Genomic DNA, 24,243 nt, shown 5'->3' with positions numbered 1-24,243 from the left:
CCCTAATAAAACATTTGGGAAATAAGTAAACAAATTTCTTTGCTGCAACTATATACTTCACCCTCCTGAATAGTGTCGTGTGCTGCTCAGGTACTACCTGACCACCTCCTGCTTTGAGTGGGAAGTTGGCCATTCTTATAGGCTCGCGCGTTTGTTGATAGCGGACATATCAGTTTAAGGGAATAAAACAAATCCGTGACGTCAGCGTACGTCAGCACTTTGTATTTTCTTCACTGTAAGAAAAAAAAAAGGAAAATCATAGAAGTATGTTCGGAATCTTCCTTTCAAAAGGGCATACTTTTTGATGGTATTCTGTTTCACACTTACGACAGTAATTCTAAGCTACAGGCCTCGCACGTGTTAAGTAAACCTACTCTTTTTTTACAATTGGTTTTTGACTAGATATGATCAGCAATGGAATGTTTTCCATCACAATACATCTAAAATGTACAGTGGCTGTTTCACCTACATTGTTTTGCTGGACTAAATAACTTTTGGCTTCGGTTTCCAAATTTTGCTGTCGTCGTCTTATGTCTCGTTCTATCTATAGGCCTATTGGCGTTAGGCCTAAAATATCCCTGCCTACAGCTGCATAAGGCGTGGTTCACAGTGAGCCCGCCATTTCTCCTAAACATAGTTGACTGTACCATGGTGCACTGAGAGAATACAAACCTATCTTTGTTCACATTCGTTTCATTTTTTCAATTTGTTGATAATTCGCGTCTACTAGCTGGTATAATTATTTGCAGCGTAGTAAGGACATTTTGTTTGATATCTACATACTGGTGTTGAGGCCCCGATAGCGTTACATTTGCACTTGGATATATCTTTGTGTCGCTTAATCCGGGGATAGGGACTGCATACTCATCGTGTTTAATTAGATCGCCACGTTGGATATATGAACAGATGCAATAAAAGCGCAGCTGGGATACATAAATTTATCACAGGTGTATGTTCATTCAAACTTAAATCATTGGTCCTTTATTTTCCTGTCAAGGGTCAACCGTATGGCTGGTAACTTTGTCGAATGAACATTTTTGTAAAGGTACGAGTGTAATCTATATCTCGCATAATCTCGCGAGTTTTACAGCTGCGGCCGACAAAATGGCGTCTCGCAGCCATGTGGATGTGAACGAACGTCGACTTCGGCCGATTTACGGTGAGAAAATGAACCATGCCTGTCTTTCGTTCGTGACCATCGAGGGACGAGAGACATGTAAATGTCTACAACGGTTGATGTTGACAGAAGAGTCACCTTTCAGCAGAAATCGTCATGATCTTGACTGACATTTACTGACGATCACATTGTACAATGACAACAACAACTTACACGATACATTTATTCAGATTAAAGTCACGATCCCTCTATGAATTAGTCGAAATAGTTCAAACTTTGTGGGGATTTGTAAAGGCGAGGCTGCCGTCATGTGGTAAATGGACATCATTTCATGGGAGAGCATCGGAGTAGAGGGTCAACAACCAACACATGTGCATCAACCTTGTCTCTACATTATCCAGCACGTCCACTGATAAGTTTCACTTGATTCAACACTGGGAACATCTGGGCATTGGCCGTTTTGGGCGCTAACATGCCTAACTTGCGGTGATAAAATAACTGTAAATTTAATTGTAGGGCCTCATGTAGTCATGGCTGGGTCCCCTTCGGCGCGGTAGGATGAATTGTCAAACTTTGGAAAACAGTCGATTACTAACCTGTCTTGCCCATCCAGCCACTAGTGTACAATGCTTAGGGATGTGGGGCACCTGACTGGTAAAATCCTGAGATGTCAATCCCCCAAAGGTAAGTATCCATCCATATTTATTTGAATCTCCCTCTTCATTGACTTCTCATTTACATGGCGGGCATGCGCAGCCAGGCAACTGGATACACAATGGCTGGCCATTACTGGCTTCATTTGTGGAGGTCACACATGTCAAAACAATGGCACGTGCTCTAGTTTGGTTCATGATGCGCCATTTGTACCATCTAAAGTCAAGGTGACTAAAACTAGCCAGCGTGTGATCGCATAATAAACAAAGGGACTTTATAAACAGCATAATTGAAGGGAGGGATAGTTTTGTTGCCAACTGCCTGCCTGCGCATGCGCACCGTGTAGATGTCGGCTATTTTGTAAATGAGAAGTCATCATAGAGGGAGACTTCAATAAATATGATGGATATTTACCTTAGGGATGGTCTCAGGATTTTAAGTCAGGTGCCCAAGGATGCGAAGCATTGTAAAGTAGTGGCTGGATGGGCGAGGTAGGTTCCTAATGGACTGTTTTCCTAAATTTTACAATTCATCCCAGTGATCTAAAGGGAACCCAGCCATGACAACGCCAGGCCCTACAAGTGTTGTCGTCCAGGGCTTAATGCCTCTTAAGTCCAAAACCAGCTTTTGTTGACATTCACAATTAACATATGGTGTCCAGATTGCTCGGTTGTCAAACATACTATTATTTCCGAATATTATCAGCCATAGTTCTCTGAATATCATCCAAAATTGTGTCTCTTTACCTTCCCATCTCATTCTTTACCTCCCTGTCTGCTTGCCACTGCCTCATGCGATTGAAGGACACACATGTGGATCTCGATCGCACAAGTAGTGTCCCTCTGAAAAAAAGCGAGTCAGTATTTCACAATTTTATTTTGCCCTCATCAAAAGTTATTGGCAAAATCTAATCACCTGATGATGGGGAAATAAAATGCTGAAATATTGAGTCATTGAAGCTTTCATTTTTTCAGAGTAGCACAACTTCTGTTGTCTACACAACAGCCAGTGTTTGCATCAAATTTTAGTACAAATTTTGAAACTAGAACTTCCAGCAGATAATGTGATATGCCTTATGGCCTGCAGCAGTAATAGTGAGAAGTCTATATAGTTGGACTGATTAAGATTTTCCAAACAACGTTGCTAATGCTAAATTACCCATCTTGTACTCTTTTTCCACTGATATTTTAGTAGTCATAGTGCCGCTTTCCTCATATGTGGTCTTATTTTTGCATATTAAGTCCATTTTAGACAATGTTTAAATGAACAAAATCTTCGACACCTCATCTCTGTTCGTGCTTTCACGTTAAACTGCACACCTTCCATTGTGTGCGCACGAATTGCTCCTGGCATATGCGTCATACTCATGAAAACAGATTCTAAGAATGGACCAACCTCTGACTAGAACTGCAGCGTGCTGTTAAGCTTATCACAATATCCGCTGTACGTGTTAGTTCTAGTTATAGTGAAAAGTCCAAACGAAATAGGTAAACCTAGAAGCTAATGAAATAGGTAAACCTAGACGCTTATGAAATCAAAGATGTTAAATGATCTTACAAAGATGTTAAATTTTAGAAGAATTCTGTAGGACGACCTGTGGCATGGGCGAAAACAAAATGGCCACCCCATGTTGAAGTCCCATGTTTTCCTCTCCCTGAGTGACCATCAGAAATGTTCATTTTCCTATGATATAACATTATGGAGCCCGGGGGGTGGTGGGGGGGGGATTTTTTTGGCCCATGCCATCTGTTACTTAGTAAGGAGATAATATTGTCTCTAGTTTATGTAACATAAAAAAATTACTTCTATACTTGACGATACTTCTTGTAGACTGCCTTGACAATGGAAACAACAAGAAAGCAATCCAGGAAGCTGAGAAAGTATTGAGGAAACAGAAGGATTTTCAGTGTGCGAAGGTACGTGTATAGCGTTACAGATGGGATGTAAGCTGTTCATAATTGTCACATCATGACCTCATTACCACCTCTTAATGCCCTGTCTCACTCAGTGAAAACATTGCATCAGCTTATTATTTTTAATAATATATTCTTAAGTACGGCGTAAAACACCAATCAGATAAATATCAGTACATGTTGTGGTGTTGTACTCTTTGCGGAAAAAGCATTCTATTGCTGGGAGGACATTGGAAATTAATTGTTATTAAATTTCAAGTATTTGTTCAGATTAAAAATTTTTCTTTGGAACAGTTGTTGTTGAGGCTTCACCCTTATTTGTGCTTATGTCTGAGAACAGGTGTTAAAGGCGCTGGCTTTGTTACGCCTGGGTCGTCATGATGAGAGTTCAGGGTTCCTACAGGAGGTTCACGCCCAGCACCCGACAGATGAGGCGACATTACATGCCATGGCCATCTGCTACAGAGAAGTGCATAAGTGTACGTTAAGTCAGTCATTTTATATCGTACGTCAAGTCTTAACATGTCGTAAACTGATAAATCTGGTTACTGGTTTCTAATAATGTTCCCTGATGACATTTAGCTGTCATTTAATTGGAAGTTTGCCTTGTCAGTTCATGGATGACAAAAGGTAAAACGGTAAATTAACAGACCAGTGTATTATTTACTGTACCCAACACTATTATCATTATTACACAGTACTTTTTCTGTGTTTGCATGCACATGTAGATAACTTGGATATTTTAAATGACATCTACCATTTTTTTTTTCAACCTTTGTTCTCATGAATATTGAGACATGCACCATTCCACTCACCACCATACTGCTGTAAATGTGGTGTGAATGTCCCCATTTCTGTTTTCCAGTGGACTTGATCGTAGAGTTGGCTGTAAATCTGCCAAAGTGGTGTTTATTCTCATCATTAGAAGCTAACGATTCCCATTGCTATTTTCCAGTGGACTTGATCGTAGATTTGGCTGTAAATCTGCCAAAGTGGTGTTTATTCTCATCATTAGAAGCTAACGATTCCCATTGCTATTTTCCAGTGGACTTGATCATAGATTTGGCTGTAAATCTGCCAAAGTGGTGTTCATTCTCATCATTAGAAGCTAACGATTCCCATTTCTGATTTTCAGTTGACTTGATCGTAGCGTTGGCTGTAAATTTACCAAAGTGGTGTTCGTTTTGATCATTAGAAGCTAACAATTCCTATTGCTATTTTCCAGTGGACTTGATCATAGATTTGGCTGTAAATCTGCCAAAGTGGTGTTTATTCTCATCATTAGAAGCTAACGATTCCCATTTCTATTTTCCAGTGGACTTGATCGTAGAGTTGGCTGTAAATCTGCCAAAGTGGTGTTTATTCTCATCATTAGAAGCTAACGATTCCCATTGCTATTTTCCAGTGGACTTGATCGTAGATTTGGCTGTAAATCTGCCAAAGTGGTGTTTATTCTCATCATTAGAAGCTAACGATTCCCATTGCTATTTTCCAGTGGACTTGATCATAGATTTGGCTGTAAATCTGCCAAAGTGGTGTTCATTCTCATCATTAGAAGCTAACGATTCCCATTTCTGGTTTTCAGTGGACTTGATCGTAGCGTTGGCTGTAAATTTACCAAAGTGGTGTTCGTTTTGATCATTACAAGCTAACGATTCCCATTGCTATTTTCCAGTGGACTAGATCGTAGATTTGGCTGTAAATCTACCAAAGTGGTGTTTATTCTCATCATTAGAAGCTAACAATTCCCATTGCTATTTTCCAGTGGACTTGATCATAGATTTGGCTGTAAATCTGCCAAAGTGGTGTTCATTCTCATCATTAGAAGCAAACGATTCCCATTTCTGTTTTCCAGTGGACTTGATCATAGATTTGGCTGTAAATCTGCCAAAGTGGTGTTCATTCTCATCATTAGAAGCTAACGATTCCCATTACTATTTTCCAGTGGACTTGATCATAGATTTGGCTGTAAATCTGCCAAAGTGGTGTTCATTCTCATCATTAAAAGCTAACGATTCCCATTGCTATTTTCCAGTGGACTTGATCATAGATTTGGCTGTAAATCTGCCAAAGTGGTTTTCATTCTCATCATTAGAAGCTAACGATTCCCATTGCTATTTTCCAGTGGACTTGATCATAGATTTGGCTGTAAATCTGCCAAAGTGGTTTTCATTCTCATCATTAAAAGCTAACGATTCCCATTTCTATTTTCCAGTGGACTTGATCGTAGATTTGTATGAGAATGCGTTCAAAGGTCGACCTGACAATGAGGAGATTCTCTCAGCGCTGTTCATGGCGTACGTGCGTCAGGGGGACTACAAGAAACAGCAACAGACTGCCATGGTCCTTCACAAACTGCGGCCGAACAAAAACCCCTATTACTTCTGGGCGGTCATGAGCATAGTCATGCAAGTAAGGAGAGACCAATGCCCATTCATCCGTTGTTTGGCTTACAATGCAGTTTGCCAGTATTTCTAAGCTTTATATATTTATGCTGTAAATGACTTGCTGAAATTGGCTGAAAATGTGCATGTATAGAGGCAAATAGATGTCATGTCACTTTTCTTGCTGAAACCTGCATTTTCCAGGTAGAATATCATTTTTCTTTCCACAAATATCTTCAAATTAACTTTCAAGCATTATTAGAAATTTCAGAATCTTGAGAAATGAAAGCGAAGGATGAAATTACACAGTGTGGATCAAATGCAGTAGATACACCTGAGGTTACATTAATCATTTTCTGATTTCATTAAATACAAACTTGGGTATTCAAGCTAGAGGTTAGGAATTTCTTGATATCTGTGAGACCAACACCACAAGGATCGTTTGAAGTATAAAATGTTCAGAAATACCATTTTTCCATTCTAGGCACATTCGACAAAGGATAAGAAACTGTCGCACACTATGTTTCTACCGTTAGCAGAGAGGATGACACAGAAGTATGTCAAAGAGGAGAAAATTGAGGCAGAAGCAGGTAAGAAATGTAGGTCAAGAAAGGCTAATGTCCTATAAGATTGAGAAAAAAATGTGTTTTTAAGAGCAAATAAATAGAATATAATCATAAAATATTGCTTCAGTGCTGAAAGATTACATTTGTGCTAGAGGATATCATTTACCTTCCAAGTAAACCTCAAACAGATTCCCAAGATCATTTGAGCTCCCAGAATCAAGTAAAACGAGATCATTAGGGCTCCCAGAATCAGGCAAAATGAGATCATTTGAGCTCCCAGAATCAGGCAAAATGAGATCATAGAGCTCTCAGAATCAGGCAAAACGAGATCGTTAGGGCTCCCAGAATCAGGCAAAATGAGATCATTTGAGCTCCCAGAATCAGGCAAAATGAGATCATAGAGCTCTCAGAATCAGGCAAAACGAGATCGTTAGGGCTCCCAGAATCAGGCAAAATGAGATCATTTGAGCTCCCAGAATCAGGCAATATGAGATCATAGAGCTCTCAGAATCAGGCAAAATGAAATCATGCAGCTCTCAGAATCAGGCAAAATGAGATCATTAGAACTCCCAGACTCAGGCAAAATGAGATCTTTAGAGCTCCCAGAATCAGGCAAAATGAGATCATTTGAGCTCCCAGAATCAGGCAAAATGAGATCATTAGAAGTCCCAGAATCATGGGCGAAATTTTAGGTTTAGGCTGGTATGTACTGTCGTTCACTTGCCTTCTTACAATACATACAAACAATTATAGCTCTTAAGATACAGGTCTGTATGGCAGTTTGCACAGTCTAACGTTCGTTCAAGACCAATTTCAACAATATAATTTTTAAATGTGTCAGCCATGAGGCCGTACATGGGAAGGTCTGCCACCAACCCACGGATGGCCGTGGGTTTCCCCTGGCCTCTGCCCACCATAATGCTGGCCGCAGTCGTACAATTGAAATATTCTTGAGTATGGCGTAAAACACCAATCAAATAAATAAATAAATAAGCCATGATTTGGATGGTCATGTGTGTTTTTACTGAAACAGAAAGTAGATATCCATGTACTAAATGTTTTGCTGTTACAGAGGTACAGATGTACTTGATCATCCTGGAGCTGCTGGGGCACACTGAGGAAGCCTTGAGGGTCATACAAAGTCCACTTGGGGGTACGTTTGCTGTGTACATTTGATTTACTTTTGGACTATATCATCAGTGTGAGCCAGAAATGAATCAGTTGTTTGTGAATGAGCCAATCACAGTCATTTGGCGAATGAGCCAGCCAGTTGGTGAATGAGCAAATCATCAGTTAGTTGGTGAATGAGCCAGTTAGTTTGTGAATGAGAAAATCAACAGTTAGCTGGTGAAAGAGTTCGTCATCAGTCAGTTGGTGAATAAGCAAATCATCAGTTAGTTGGTGAATGAGCGAATCTTTAGTTAGTTGGTGAATGAGCCTGTCATCAGTCAGTTGGTGAATGAGCCTGTCATCAGTCAGTTGGTAAATGGGCCAGTCATAAATCAGTTGGTGAATGAGCAAGTTATCAGTCATTTGGTGAATGAGCCAGTCATCACTCAGTTGGTGAATGAGCCAATCATCAGTCAGTTGGTGAATGAGCCAATCATCAGTTAGTTGGTGAATGAGCGAATCATCAGTTAGTTGGTGAATGAGCGAATCATCAGTCAGTTGGTGAATGAGCCAATCATCAGTCAGTTGGTGAATGAGCCAATCATTAGTTAGGTGTTGAATTTTTCATTCACAGAGAAGTTAGTGAGTGAGCTACATTTTGTGTCCAAGAAGTCGGCAGATCTTCTGTGCAAGCTGGAGAGGTGGCCTGAGGCAAACGTGGCATGCAAGGAAAACTTGATCAGAGAGTAAGTAGTTATTGTTACAGTTGGAATACCGATCATGGTTTTACTGCAGTCTGGGAGTTTAAAAAGTGAAAAAATATGTAAAAGTGAAGTAAGGCTCACCAGAGTAGAATTGACAACTCTCTTCAAAGATACTTTGGATTTCTGTTAAAGTGAGTAAATGCATTCAAAACTGTTGGTTTTATGAAAACTTATGGCTAGTGTTTGGGTACTGTGACGTCACATGAAGTTTTCCCACCGTGAGCACAGTTTTTAATGTTACAATATCTCTTAATGCACAAGGAGAAGAAAATTGAAATATCAATCAAATACCATTCAAATGAGTATGCATTTCCTTGCAGGTGCATGTCATAAAAAAAATTCTAATATGTACCTCATATTGATAAATTATAAATAAAGTTAGTGCCAACATCCGCTGTGGGTGACTCCATTTTGCCTAAGAACTAGTCCTGAAGTCTTCTGTCTTAGGAGGAGAATTGCCATCGGTAACCGTCGAAGTGCAGTTCGTACATTTCCAGTAGAACTCTTCTTCCCAGAAGGTAGCGAACAGTACAGTTCATTTTCCACTTGACGATCGGGAAACTGGAATGTTGGACGTAGGTTCCAAGTTTACACGAACAAGCCAGCAGTTTTAACTCTCATTGGGCGAGAGGCAACACCCCCCCCAACATAAATTACAGGGAAAATTGGCAAAATTATGCAGCAGGGACTACCAGATAGAAAAAAATGTGCTTTTTTCGGCCTGTAGTGTCATTTTAAAAAAAATTTTCTTCTCCTTTAAAGATCACTGGCATAATGTTCCTAGAAGTTTCAGCTGTAACTGCAGGTGCATATAATTCAATCTAATAAAGTCTAAAAATACAGTATAAGTTCTCTTAAATATAGTTTTCAGCAGTCCATCTGACAATACTTTTTTTTAAGCTCTCGTGAGTGGTTTCAAGACAAAATAACTGACCAGTGAATCATGTGTCAGTGGAACCTTTTTCCCAATTGTGTTGTGACAAGATTAAAGTGAACGTAAAGACAGCCTCTAAATCTGAATTAAATAATAAGGTAGTATTCCAGAAATGGTCTCAAAATATTTTAAAAATTCTACATTGCTTATCAACAAAATAAATAGTTAAAAAAATTGTCAGAACCTAGCCACAATTTACCGAACATACCAGGACCTTCTGATTTATAAAATACTCTTTCATTCAGATGTGGGGAAGACATTTTCGTAATAAATCTGACTTTGCTATGGAAAAATGATGCAAAGTCAAAATATTTTTCTTCAAGCAATGACTTCCGAGGCGGTCCCCTTACTCGCTCACTGTGACAAGTTGCTACAGTCTCCCAAAACTTTATAGAATTTTTTTCATATTTTTCGGTGATAACTGTGTCCTACATCCTTTATTGTATGTATATATAGTGGCACACTTTAAGTTCACTTTAAAGTTAAACCAAACTTTTACGCTCAGTCCTCCAAGATGTGTTATGAAAAATTCCATCTTTCTGAAGAAAAAAACATTTCTCAGAAAACCTGCCTCTTCTTACAGTTCAGGCTCATTTTCACTAATTCTGTACTGTCGGAACCTGACTATCCTGCTAAAGAAGTTGGTTTACATTTTTTATACAAGTGTCTAAATATAAAGTTGGATAGTCTGTGTTTCCCATGTATTTCCTAGACTCTTAAACATGAGAAGAATGTCAGAGTTATGTCCCTTGTACCTGCCCCCACTTAGACACAGATGTGTTTTGTTTTACCACCCTTTAGCCCAGACGACTGGCAGAACTGGCTGGGTTACCTGCAAGCAGTATTTAGTCTGATAGACTCACAGTGGACCCCCAGCGAAGACAGGTGAGTTACGTAATTGCATCTCTCAGGGGGCTTGTCTTACTAAGCTTCTCCGGCCGCATGTGGGAAGGTCTGGCAACAACTTGCAGATGGTCGTGGGTTTCCTCCCACCATAATGCTGGCCGCCATCGTGTAAGCGAAATAATTTTGAGTACGGTGTAAAACACCAATCAAATAAATAAATAAATAAATCTCACGGAGAAGTGGCAATGTGCACCTGTAGTAACACCTATAGCAACATATGATGAAGAGATAAATAACACTGACAGCTTTCTAAAGCAGACCCCAGGAATGGCAGGAGGCAAAGTTTAAAGGATATATGAAAAGGGAGTCTTAAAACAAAGATTATGTTTCTGTGCCAAATGAAGAAAATTATGCCCTGGAATGGTTGTTAAAAAATTTCATTTTGAGGGTATTTTTGTACTTGTTAATTACCCCTCTATGTTATGCATATTTTCCATCAACAGTCAGATTTTTTTGGAAATTACGTCATCATTGATCTTTGCTCACAACTCGGTGAACACCCCCGGGAGTGCTCTGAACCCAGCGAACCGTGTCGCTGCAGTGTGGACAGAATGACGTACACAGATGCCACCTCTTAGCGCCACCTCCGTGCCCTAATTCGATTTGTGCCCCTCACCCCCACCCCTTAATCGGCCAAACCCTTTCAGTCTGTTACCCACAGAGTTCTTTTTAAAAATGGATCATTGTTGATGTCACTACTGCAAGCTACTTAATTTTTTGGACTGACTTCAGTGGCCTTAAGAAAACTGTTCTTCGAAGCCCTTCCCCCCCCCTCCCCCCCAAGTGAAATTGAAAAGATTTGTTTATACTGTTATGTTATCACACATGGTAATCTGCACATTAAGATATAAAACAAAGCATTTCATGTATCCTTTAAAGAGCACTAACAAACCAGTCAAGGTCTGTGATAAAATAAGTACTGAAAAAAGATAATCAGAGCAAGTGGCAATTTCTCACAATGTGGTGATGTGATTTCTCTTTATGATGAGTCTACTATGGGCTGTGATGATATGGATTTGTTTATAAGCAACAGTATACTTCTATATAGTTAACAAGGTCGGAAGTAAAACATTGTCAAAATTTTGCTTTGAAATTTAATGAGTTTGCCAGAATAGGTCTCTAATTTACTGATTGATTATTTTATTCACTTTTCCATACTTTCGCTGAGTCTTGGGAACAGGATAAATGATTCTCCATTGACAGAACGTTGTGGGTAAAATGACCATCAGCGGCATTGATGTCACGGGTTTCACACAAGTTCATTAAATCGTCTACTCTCAGGAGTTGTGTGACATCTGCCATGTTGTCTGTCAAAGTTATTTTCATCTTGCTGACGGTTAATCTGGAGGTCTGGTAATAGGTCAACATGCCAAGGAACATTTTCATACCAAAAATTAAATGAGGAATTGCTTCATTTTTAGCTCACCTGTACAAAGTTCAGGCATAGTTAATCCCAGGCATTGGCATCAGCATCCGTTAACAGGGAAAACAATCTTGAACAAACTGTTATAGGTGGTATCTTAAAAAGTGCAGCATGTGTTGAGCTCAGGGGTTGGACGCATGAAGAGCACAGTAATATGAGGGGGGTATTCCATCATTAATTAAATACCGTAAACTGCAAAATTCATGACTTCATGTGTTAGAATCAGTGGTATCTCAAAAAGTACCACATGCATTGAGCTGAAGTTTTACATGCATATAAAGCACATTGACACAAGGGGGATTTCCATCACTGATGTCATGTGACCATACTAATTACTGTAAATTACCAAACTCATGATTTCGGTACCTTATGTATTGAGCTGGATTTTTGCGTTCATGTGTCTCCTGCAGGTGAACTCCTGGGTAGCCTTGCTACTAAATCTGAGTTATGTAACACGTGATTAAGGTGTTAAAAATGATACAGTAAGTTTTGTTTTGTGTTCAGTTCCGAGAAGATTGACCACACACTGGATATGGCCATACAGTTTGTACATCAGGACGTGAAAAAATATGTCCAAGATGGCCGCTTGAGACGGGGGCCGTACCTGGCAGAACTGGAGCTGTTGAAACGTCTGCAGCAGAAAAACTGCAAGGACATCACCAAGTTAGGTAATCCAGTGGGCGGCGAGACACTCACACATGGTTTTCACTGTTTTACACCTTTTTAATAATCATAAACTACATTTAGATTGAAAGTTAAGCAAAACAATCTTGAATAAGGCAGTAATTTACACCCGTGGGATTTGAAATGAAAGTATAATCCTTGTGCAGATATACTGACTCTTTGAGAAGTAAAACTAATTCATGAATAACTGAAGTTAGTTGCAGTAATTTATGCACGTGTTCCTAACAACTGATTTCAGAGATCACAGGATAGGCTTTGTCACTAGGAACTTATTGTACTACTAAATGTAGGTGCCATTAATTAAAACTGTAGATATCTGATTAATTTTACATCTAATTTGGGATTTTTTTCTTCCATTTTCAGGGACTCCTCTTGATTTATGTCAGAAGTTTTTTGAGCTTTTTGGTGATAAGAACAGTTGTTTTAACGACTTGAAGATGTTCATTGATCTGTTGACAGATGAGGATCAGATTATGGTAGGGATGAAACCCATTGTGTGTTAAAATAACTCGGAGTAAGTGGATATAATTACTGATCCATACCAGGCAGGTTATAAAATAACTCTGAAGAAGTGGATATAATTACTGATCTATACCAGACAGGTTATAAAATAACTCAGAGTAAGTGGATGTAATTACTGATCTATACCAGGCAGGTTATAAAATAACTCAGAGTAAGTGGATATAATTACTGATTCATACCAGGCAGGTTATAAAATAACTTGGAGTAAGTGGATATAATTACTGATCCATACCAGGCAGGTTATAAAATAACTCTGAGGAAGTGGATATAATTACTGATCTATACCAGGCAGGTTATAAAATAACTTGGAGTAAGTGGATATAATTACTGATCTATACCAGGCAGGTTATAAAATAACTCGTAGTAAGTGGATATAACTACTGATCTATACCAGGCAGGTTATAAAATAACTTGGAGTAAGTGGATATAATTACTGATTCATACCAGGCAGGTTATAAAATAACTCTGAGGAAGTGGATATAATTACTGATCCATACCAGGCAGGTTATAAAATAACTCTGAAGAAGTGGATATAATTACTGATCTATACCAGACAGGTTATAAAATAACTCGGGAGTAAGTGGATATAATTACTGATCCCTACCAGACAGGTTATAAAATAACTCTGAGGAAGTGGATATAATTACTGATCCATACCAGGCAGGTTATAAAATAACTCGGGAGTAAGTGGATATAATTACTGATCTATACCAGGCAGGTTATAAAATAACTCTGAGGAAGTGGATATAATTACTGATATAGGCAGGTTATAAAATAACTTGGAGTAAGTGGATATAATTACTGATCCATACCAGGCAGGTTATAAAATAACTCTGAGGAAGTGGATATAATTACTGATCTATACCAGGCAGGTTATAAAATAACTCGTAGTAAGTGGATATAATTACTGATCCATACCAGGCAGGTTATAAAATAACTTGGAGTAAGTGGATATAATTACTGATCCATACCAGACAGGTTATAAAATAACTCTGAGGAAGTGGATATAATTACTGATCCATACCAGGCAGGTTATAAAATAACTCGGGAGTAAGTGGATATAATTACTGATCCATACCAGGCAGGTTATAAAATAACTCTGAGGAAGTGGATATAATTACTGATCCATACCAGGCAGGTTATAAAATAACTCGGGAGTAAGTGGATATAATTACTGATCTATACCAGGCAGGTTATAAAATAACTTGGAGTAAGTGGATAAATTACTGATCCATACCAGGCAGGTTATAAAATAACTCTGAGGAAGTGGATATAATTACTGATCTATACCAGACAGGTTATAAAATAACTTGGAGTAAGTGGATATAATTACTGATCCATACCAGGCAGGTTATAAAATAACTCGGGAGTAAGTGGATATAATTACTGATCTATACCAGGCAGGTTATAAAATAACTTGGAGTAAGTGGATAAATTACTGATCCATACCAGGCAGGTTATAAAATAACTCTGAGGAAGTGGATATAATTACTGATCTATACCAGACAGGTTATAAAATAACTCTGAGGAAATGGATATAATTACTGATCTATACCAGGCAGGTTATAAAATAACTTGGAGTAAGTGGATAAATTACTGATCCATACCAGGCAGGTTATAAAATAACTCTGAGGAAGTGGATAAATTACTGATCTATACCAGGCAGGTTATAAAATAACTCTGAGGAAGTGGATATAATTACTGATTCATACCAGGCAGGTTATAAAATAACTCGGGAGTAAGTGGATATAATTACTGATCCATACCAGGCAGGTTATAAAATAACTCTGAGGAAGTGGATATAATTACTGATTCATACCAGGCAGGTTATAAAATAACTCGGGAGTAAGTGGATATAATTACTGATCCATACCAGGCAGGTTATAAAATAACTCTGAGGAAGTGGATATAATTACTGATCCATACCAGGCAGGTTATAAAATAACTCTGGAGTAAGTGGATATAATTACTGATCTATACCAGACAGGTTATAAAATAACTCGGGAGTAAGTGGGTATAATTACTGATCCATACCAGGCAGGTTATAAAATAACTCTGAGGAAGTGGATATAATTACTGATCCATACCAGGCAGGTTATAAAATAACTCGGGAGTAAGTGGATATAATTACTGATCCATCCCAGGCAGGTTATAAAATAACTCTGAGGAAATGGATATAATTACTGATCTATACCAGACAGGTTATAAAATAACTCGTGAGTAAGTGGATATAATTACTGATCCATACCAGACAGGTTATAAAATAACTCGGGAGTAAGTGGATATAATTACTGATCTATACCAGGCAGGTTATAAAATAACTCGGAGTAAGTGGATAAATTACTGATCTATACCAGGCAGGTTATAAAATAACTCGGGAGTAAGTGGATATAATTACTGATCCATACCAGGCAGGTTATAAAATAACTCTGAGGAAGTGGATATAATTACTGATCTATACCAGGCAGGTTATAAAATAACTCGGGAGTAAGTGGAAATAATTACTGATCCATACCAGGCAGGTTATAAAATAACTCGGGAGTAAGTGGATATAATTACTGATCCATACCAGGCAGGTTATAAAATAACTCTGAGGAAGTGGATATAATTACTGATCCATACCAGGCAGGTTATAAAATAACTCGAGAGTAAGTGGATATAATTACTGATTCATACCAGACAGGTTATAAAATAACTCTGAGGAAGTGGATATAATTACTGATCTATACCAGGCAGGTTATAAAATAACTCGTAGTAAGTAGATATAATTACTGATCCATACCAGGCAGGTTATAAAATAACTTGGAGTAAGTGGATATAATTACTGATCCCTACCAGACAGGTTATAAAATAACTCTGAGGAAGTGGATATAATTACTGATCCATACCAGGCAGGTTATAAAATAACTCGGGAGTAAGTGGATATAATTACTGATCCATACCAGGCAGGTTATAAAAACTCTGAGGAAGTGGATATAATTACTGATCCATACCAGGCAGGTTATAAAATAACTCGGGAGTAAGTGGATATAATTACTGATCTATACCAGGCAGGTTATAAAATAACTTGGAGTAAGTGGATAAATTACTGATCCATACCAGGCAGGTTTATAAAATAACTCTGAGGAAGTGGATATAATTACTGATCTATACCAGACAGGTTATAAAATAACTTGGAGTAAGTGGATATAATTACTGATCCATACCAGGCAGGTTATAAAATAACTCGGGAGTAAGTGGATATAATTACTGATCTATACCAGGCAGGTTATAAAATAACTTGGAGTAAGTGGATAAATTACTGATCCATACCAGGCAGGTTATAAAAATAACTCTGAGGAAGTGGATATAATTACTGATCTATACCAGACAGGTTATAAAATAACTCGGGAGTAAGTGGATATAATTACTGATCTACACCAGGCAGGTTATAAAATAACTCGGAGTAAGTGGATAAATTACTGGATCCATACCAGGCAGGTTATAAAATAACTCGGGAGTAAGTGGATATAATTACTGATCCATACCAGGCAGGTTATAAAATAACTCTGAGGAAGTGGAATATAATTACTGATCCATACCAGGCAGGTTATAAAATAACTCGGAGTAAGTGGATATAATTACTGATCTATACCAGGCAGGTTAATAAAATAACTTGGAGTAAGTGGATAAATTACTGATCCATACCAGGCAGATTATAAAATAACTCTGAGGAAGTGGATATAATTACTGATCTATACAGACAGGTTATAAAATAACTTGGAGTAAGTGGATATAATTACTGATCCATACCAGGCAGGTTATAAAATAACTCGGAGTAAGTGGATATAATTACTGATCTATACCAGGCAGGTTATAAAATAACTTGGAGTAAGTGGATAAATTACTGATCCATACCAGGCAGGTTATAAAATAACTCTGAGGAAGTGGATATAATTACTGATCTATACCAGACAGGTTATAAAATAACTCGGGAGTAAGTGGATATAATTACTGATCTACACCATGCAGGTTATAAAATAACTCGGAGTAAGTGGATAAATTACTGATCCATACCAGGCAGGTTATAAAATAACTCGGGAGTAAGTGGATATAATTACTGATCCATACCAGGCAGGTTATAAAATAACTCTGAGGAAATGGATATAATTACTGATCTATACCAGGCAGGTTATAAAATAACTTGGAGTAAGTGGATAAATTACTGATCCATACCAGGCAGGTTATAAAATAACTCTGAGGAAGTGGATATAATTACTGATCTATACCAGGCAGGTTATAAAATAACTCTGAGGAAGTGGATATAATTACTGATTCATACCAGGCAGGTTATAAAATAACTCGGGAGTAAGTGGATATAATTACTGATCCATACCAGGCAGGTTATAAAATAACTCTGAGGAAGTGGATATAATTACTGATCCATACCAGGCAGGTTATAAAATAACTCGGGAGTAAGTGGATATAATTACTGATCTATACCAGACAGGTTATAAAATAACTCGGGAGTAAGTGGGTATAATTACTGATCCATACCAGGCAGGTTATAAAATAACTCTGAGGAAGTGGATATAATTACTGATCCATACCAAGCAGGTTATAAAATAACTCGGGAGTAAGTGGATATAATTACTGATCCATCCCAGGCAGGTTATAAAATAACTCTGAGGAAATGGATATAATTACTGATCTATACCAGACAGGTTATAAAATAACTCGTGAGTAAGTGGATATAATTACTGATCCATACCAGACAGGTTATAAAATAACTCGGGAGTAAGTGGATATAATTACTGATCTATACCAGGCAGGTTATAAAATAACTCGGAGTAAGTGGATAAATTACTGATCTATACCAGGCAGGTTATAAAATAACTCGGGAGTAAGTGGATATAATTACTGATCCATACCAGGCAGGTTATAAAATAACTCTGAGGAAGTGGATATAATTACTGATCTATACCAGGCAGGTTATAAAATAACTCGGGAGTAAGTGGAAATAATTACTGATCCATACCAGGCAGGTTATAAAATAACTGGGGAGTAAGTGGATATAATTACTGATCCATACCAGGCAGGTTATAAAATAACTCTGAGGAAGTGGATATAATTACTGATCCATACCAGGCAGGTTATAAAATAACTCTGAGTAAGTGGATATAATTACTGATCCATACCAGACAGGTTATAAAATAACTCTGAGGAAGTGGATATAATTACTGATCTATACCAGACAGGTTATAAAATAACTCGGGAGTAAGTGGATATAATTACTGATCCATAAAAGGCAGGTTATAAAATAACTTGGAGTAAGTGGATATAATTACTGATCCATACCAGGCAGGTTATAAAATAACTCGTGAGTAAGTGGATATAATTACTGATCCATACCAGGCAGGTTATAAAATAACTTGGAGTAAGTGGATATAATTACTGGATTCATACCAGACAGGTTATAAAATAACTCTGAGGAAGTGGATATAATTACTGATCCATACCAGGCAGGTTATAAAATAACTCTGAGGAAGTGGATATAATTACTGATCCATACCAGACAGGTTATATCTTCTCTTGTTGCTGTGTGCGATCTGCTGATGGCTGTGGTTTCCCAGCCAGGTTTACTCCCACTATAATTCTAGCTGCCTTAAGTGAATATAAGTGAAATATTCTTGAGTACAGCGTAAAACATCAATCAAATGAATTAGTACATGTAATTGGTGTTGCATGAGAATTCATGCAGGTAAAGACAGTAACAGTGTGAAGCTGTATTCCCTTCTAGCTTCTTACACCCAGTTACATCATTTTATATGTAGAAGTGAACTAATGTTGCCTCAGTGAAATAGCTCAGAATATTAATTTTGTTGTAGATTATTATGGAGTACTTTGCTATATCAAGTGTGTTTTTCTTGTTTCCTTCACCACAAAACCTGAAGGCTATTATAGCAGTGATGTTATGTTCAGATTTGTGCAGTAGGAGAAGTGCTTTCCTCCAGCATAGACTTGGTTTCCCCCAGCATATTCCAAGTTCCTCCAACATATTCCAAGTTTCCTCATGTATAAGCTCAGTTTCATCCAGTATAGGCTTGGTTTTCTCTGGCATATTTTAGGTTTCTCTCAAATGTAAGCTCATTTTTTTCCAGCATATGCTGTCCCCCAAGCATATTCAAGGGTTTCCTCAAGTATAAGCTTGGTTTCCTCCTGTATATGCTTGGTTTCCTCTTGTATATGCTTGGTTTCCTCCAGCAAATTCTCGTTTTTTTCCCAACATAAGCTTGATTTCCTCCTGCATATGATCAGTTTTATCCAGTTTATGCTTGGTTTTGTCCAGCATTTGCCATGTTCTGTGAGCATGTGCTTGGTTTTGTTCAGCAAGTGCTTGGTTTTGTCCAGCATGTGTTTGGTTTTGTCCAGCATGTGCTTGATTTTGTCCAGCATGTTCTTGGTTTTGTCCTGCAAGTGCTTGGTTTTGTGCAGCAAGTGCTTGGTTTTGTCCAGCAAGTGATTTGTTTTGTTCATAAAGTGCTTGGTTTTGTCTAGCATGTGTGTGGTTTTGTTCATAAAGGGCTTAGTTTTGTCACGCAGATGCTTGGTTTTGTCCACAAGTGCTTGCTTTTGTTCATAAAGTGCTTGGTTTTGTTCAGAAAGTACTTGGTTTTGTCCAGCATGTGCGTGGTTTTGTCCAGCAAGTACTTAGTTTCCTCTAACCAAGAACTTAACCACATAAGTGCAATATGTTTCAAGACATACGTCTGATTTACACGAACATAAATCATCTGAAAATGACCCCTGATGTGTATCAATTGTTTGACTTTCACTCTTGTTTTATTTCCTGTTTCAGTTTTTGGACAATATATGGAAGACTTTGGAGCTTGGTCCAGATGTTGATGGAGGGGTGGTGTATGCCCAGTCTGTGCGTACCTGCTAATAACGTTGAATTGCTAACACTGAGTGTTGTTGTAAAAACAGAATTATTCTTTTTGTTGTTTTGTGTGGAAGACTTTGGAGCTTGGTGCAGACGTTGATGGAGGGGTGGTGTATGCCCAGCCTGTGTGTACCTGCTAATAATGTTGAATTGCTAACACTGAGTGTTGTTGTAAAAACAGAATTATTCTTTTTGTTGTTTTGTGTGGAAGACTTTGGAGCTTGGTGCAGACGTTGATGGAGGGGTGGTGTATGGCCCAGCCTGTGTGTACCTGCTAATAACGTTGAATTGCTAGCACTGAATGTTGTTGTAAAACAGAATTATTCTTTTTGTTGTTTTGTGTGGAAGACTTTGGAGCTTGGTGCAGACGTTGATGGAGGGGTGGTGTATGCCCAGCCTGTGTGTACCTGCTAATAATGTTGAATTGCTAACACTGAGTGTTGTTGTAAAAACAGAATTATTCTTTTGTTGTTCTGAAACACAAAATATAAATCGCTCCATTAAAGCAGAAATTTTATCTTCTGATCTGGATGACCCTCATAAAAGAATGACATCACAGGACTATGTTTACAAAATTTTACATGGTAATTAAGTTTGTCTTCATAAATTGCCTTTTGCTCTCCAAAAGGTCAAGCAGATGTATCGTCACATGACCTACCTCCAGTTGAAGAGGTTCATGAGGGGTGCCCCCAAGATGTCCAGTGAGGAGAAGCTGAAGCTGTCCCAAGAGTTGATCTCCAGGCACAAGGAGGGCCTGCAATTCGGTAATATGTTACTGTAAATCTGCACCCCCATTTCAACCACTAAAGCACTTTTTCAGTGGAATTTATGCTTACAGTTGCTATGAAAAAAACACGAAAATTGATTTGTCTGTGTTATGAACAATTCAGACTTCGTAAAACTGTGCAGATTACTTCTGTACACAACAGAATGTTTCAAATCACTGATTTGCAGAGATGGTTGAAATAGTTGAAGAAATAGGGTACCCTTTTTTAGGGCTCCTTATAATTGCTTAATTTAACCATCTGCCCCAGGGGCACTGCATGTACTGGCTACTCTAGCTCAGATTTCATTTGTAATTGGCGTGTTACACTCACCTTATGACTCCTCCTCTTCTTCATACGACTGAAAAGCTGTTAAGTACGACATAAAACCCCAAGCATACATACAGACATGATTGGCATGTGCATAATTGAAACAAAACATTGCCAACTTCATCAGTGACTTAACATTGTGCAGCGAATCATACCAGTTATTAAGTACATTTAAAACATTTTCACTTCTCAAGAAGATTTTGAGGCAGTGCAAAGGGTTTTTTTTTTAAACCTCTGTTGTGCTGGATTTTTTCCACCCATGTACGGTATATATGAAATATCCTTTAGTACGACATGAAAATATATAAGTAAATAATTTTTAATTGATATTGTCTGCTGAGTTTTGCAAACCAGGAGATTGTAACCCTGTTACTACAGCTTTCTGGAGAGTTCATATCCGCTATAATTGCCTGTTGGTTGCCTGTACATGTGCAAATATTTATTCAAGGTGTTTTTTTTTGGCTTACCTTTTTGCTAAACTAGGTCGTGACCTGCTGAGTACAGACCTGCAGTACTCTGACAACTACCTGGTGTTGGCGGTACACTTTATGATGGATGTGTGGAAAGCCACAGGTAGGTCACTTGGACAGTACAGCCACTATGTCCCCAGCCCCACGCCTCTCCCACACACTTTATGATGGACGTGTGGAAAAGCACAGGTAGGTCACTCAGACAGTACAGCCACTATGTCCCCAGCCCCACGCCTCTCCCACACACTTTATGATGGACGTGTGGAAAGCCACAGGTAGGTCACTCAGACAGTACAGCCACTATGTCCCCAGCCCCACGCCTCTCCCACACACTTTATGATGGACGTGTGGAAAGCCACAGGTAGGTCACTCAGACAGTAAGCCACTATGTCCCCAGCCCCACGCCTCTGCCACACACTTTATGATGGACGTGTGGAAAGCCACAGGTAGGTCACTCAGACAGTACAGCCACTATGTCCCCAGCTCCACGCCTCTCCCACACACTTTATGATGGACGTGTGGAAAGCCACAGGTAGGTCACTCAGACAGTACAGCCACTATGTCCCCAGCTCCACGCCTCTCCCACACACTTTATGATTGACGTGTGGAAAGCCACAGGTAGGTCACTCAGACAGTACAGCCACTATGTCCCCAGCCCCACGCCTCTCCCACACACTTTATGATTGACGTGTGGAAAGCCACAGGTAGGTCACTCAGACAGTACAACCACTATGCCCCCAGTAAATCCTGTCCCCAGTGTCAGCATTAAGTGTGCATCCCTTTACTCAATTATTAAGATCAACCAGCAAACCTGTAGATGGTTGTGGGTTTACCACTATAAAAAAAGAAATTTTTTAAAATTATTCTTAATAAAATAAATAAATCTAAGATTTTTCATGAAATAAGAAATGACAGTTCACAACTGTGAAATGGGTAAATGGGGTATAATATAGAGAAAGAATAAATTCAAAGGTTTTGTTTGCTTTGTTTAGTAATTATGAAGTGCACAAATATTGCAGCATTGAAGTGGACAGTAATGTGTGTCTCTCCTCTCAGCCGTGGATGGACTGTCTGCAGTCATACAGCCATTTCCATGGTTACTGACCTTCTCCGATCTGTATTTTCAGGGAATGACAGTCTGGTTTGGCAGATGATCCTTCACCTGGAAAAAGGTGTGAAGCACAGCCCGTCAAACTTTCAGTTCAAGTTACTGCTTGTACAGCTGTACTGCCGCATGGGTGAGTGATTAGACAGCTGGAGCAGATTAAATTATGCTCCTGAGTTGGCTGTTTAAAGGTGTAAAAGTTAAGCCCGGTTTAAACTTTACTCTTATCATTATGTGTAATAAATGAAAATTATTCTGGGCTAAATTTTTGTATCACACTTCCCTCTTAATACACATTTGAAAAATATATCTGGCTGGAAGACAAGAGGTGCATGTACGGTTTGCAGGTCTCTAGGGATGAAGTGATGTGTAGCAAATGTGCTTCTTTGTTTTGTTTATGTTTGGGACCAAACTCCATCCATATTTGGCAGGAGGTGGCTTTTATATTTTCACGTGGTACATCTGGTTTAACGTGTAGATGTATTTGTAGTTGACAGTCCAAGAGTGCCTTGAAGATCCCTTTGTCATCCCTGTATTTAGCAACCAGGCCCCTGGAGTGTGCAACCATGTTCCCTGTAGTGTGCAAACAGGCTGCTGTAGTGTGCAACCATGTTCCCTGTAGTGTGCAACTATGGCCCATGTAGTGTGCAACCATGTTCCCTGTAGTGTGAAAACAGGCCGCTATAGTGTGCAACCATGTTCCCTGTAGTGTGCAACTATGGCCCATGTAGTGTGCAACCATGTTCCCTGTAGTGTGCAAACAGGCCGCTGTAGTGTGCAACCATGTTCCCTGTAGTGTGCAAACAGGACCCTGTAGTGTGCAACCATGGCCCCTGTAGTGTGCAACCATGTTCCCTGTATTTAGCAACCAGGCTTCTGTAGTGTGCAACCATGTTCCCTGTATTTAGCAACCAGGCTTCTGTAGTGTGCAACCATGTTCCCTGTATTTAGCAACCAGTCTCCTGTAGTGTGCAACCATGTTCCCTGTATTTAGCAACCGGTCTCATGTAGTGTGCAACCATGTTCCCTGTATTTAGCAACCAGGCTTCTGTAGTGTGCAACCATGTCCCCTGTAGTGTGCAACCATGTTCCCTGTAGTGTGCAACCATGTTCCCTGTAGTGTGCAAACAGGCCCCTGTAGTGTGCAACCATGGCCCCTGTAGTGTGCAATCATGTTACCTGTAATTAGCAATCAGGCTCCTCTAGTGTGCAACCATGTTCCCTGTATTTAGCAACCAGGCTCCTGTAGTGTGCAACCATGTTCCCTGTATTTAGCAACCAGGCTCCTGTAGTGTGCAACCATGTTCCCTGTAGTGTGCAACCATGCTCCCTGTAGTGTGCAACCATGCTCTCTGTAGTGTGCAACCATGTCCCCTGTAGTGTGCGACCAGGCCCCCTGTAGTGTGCAACCAGGCCCCCTGTAGTGTGTAACCAGGCCCCCTGTAGTGTGCAACCAGCCCCATGTAGTGTGCAACCAGGCCCCTGTGGTGTGCAACCAGCCCCATGTAGTGTGCAACCAGGCCCCTGTGGTGTGCAACCAGTCCTCTTTAGTGTGCAACCAGGCCCCTGTAGTGTGCAACCAGTCCTCTTTAGTGTGCAACCAGGCCCCTGTAGTGTGCAACCAGGCCCCTGTAGTGTGCAACCATACCCCTGTAGTGTGAAACGTCCCTGACAA

General features: G+C 39.2%; 1 protein-coding gene across 1 annotated transcript in view; it reads left to right on the top strand.

Moving 5' to 3' along the window:
- Positions 1–1,104: 1,104 nt before the first annotated feature.
- Positions 1,105–24,243, top strand: part of LOC135476634 (N-alpha-acetyltransferase 25, NatB auxiliary subunit-like) — a 39,708-nt gene continuing 16,569 nt past the window's right edge. Inside the window, exons 1-14 of the mRNA XM_064756723.1 lie at positions 1,105–1,159; positions 3,602–3,687; positions 4,025–4,163; positions 5,900–6,096; positions 6,553–6,658; positions 7,707–7,787; positions 8,379–8,490; positions 10,244–10,327; positions 12,276–12,439; positions 12,819–12,931; positions 19,816–19,887; positions 20,528–20,663; positions 21,477–21,566; positions 22,591–22,701. Coding sequence (XP_064612793.1) covers positions 1,105–1,159; positions 3,602–3,687; positions 4,025–4,163; positions 5,900–6,096; positions 6,553–6,658; positions 7,707–7,787; positions 8,379–8,490; positions 10,244–10,327; positions 12,276–12,439; positions 12,819–12,931; positions 19,816–19,887; positions 20,528–20,663; positions 21,477–21,566; positions 22,591–22,701 — 1,546 coding nt within the window. The remainder of the gene's footprint in view (positions 1,160–3,601; positions 3,688–4,024; positions 4,164–5,899; positions 6,097–6,552; positions 6,659–7,706; positions 7,788–8,378; positions 8,491–10,243; positions 10,328–12,275; positions 12,440–12,818; positions 12,932–19,815; positions 19,888–20,527; positions 20,664–21,476; positions 21,567–22,590; positions 22,702–24,243) is intronic.

The sequence above is a fragment of the Liolophura sinensis genome, chromosome 10 (genome assembly GCF_032854445.1).
Source record: "Liolophura sinensis isolate JHLJ2023 chromosome 10, CUHK_Ljap_v2, whole genome shotgun sequence".
NCBI classification, from domain to species: domain Eukaryota; kingdom Metazoa; phylum Mollusca; class Polyplacophora; order Chitonida; family Chitonidae; genus Liolophura; species Liolophura sinensis.
The sequence above is the reverse complement of the archived record's forward strand: the minus strand, read 5'-3'. Positions and strand labels throughout refer to the sequence as shown.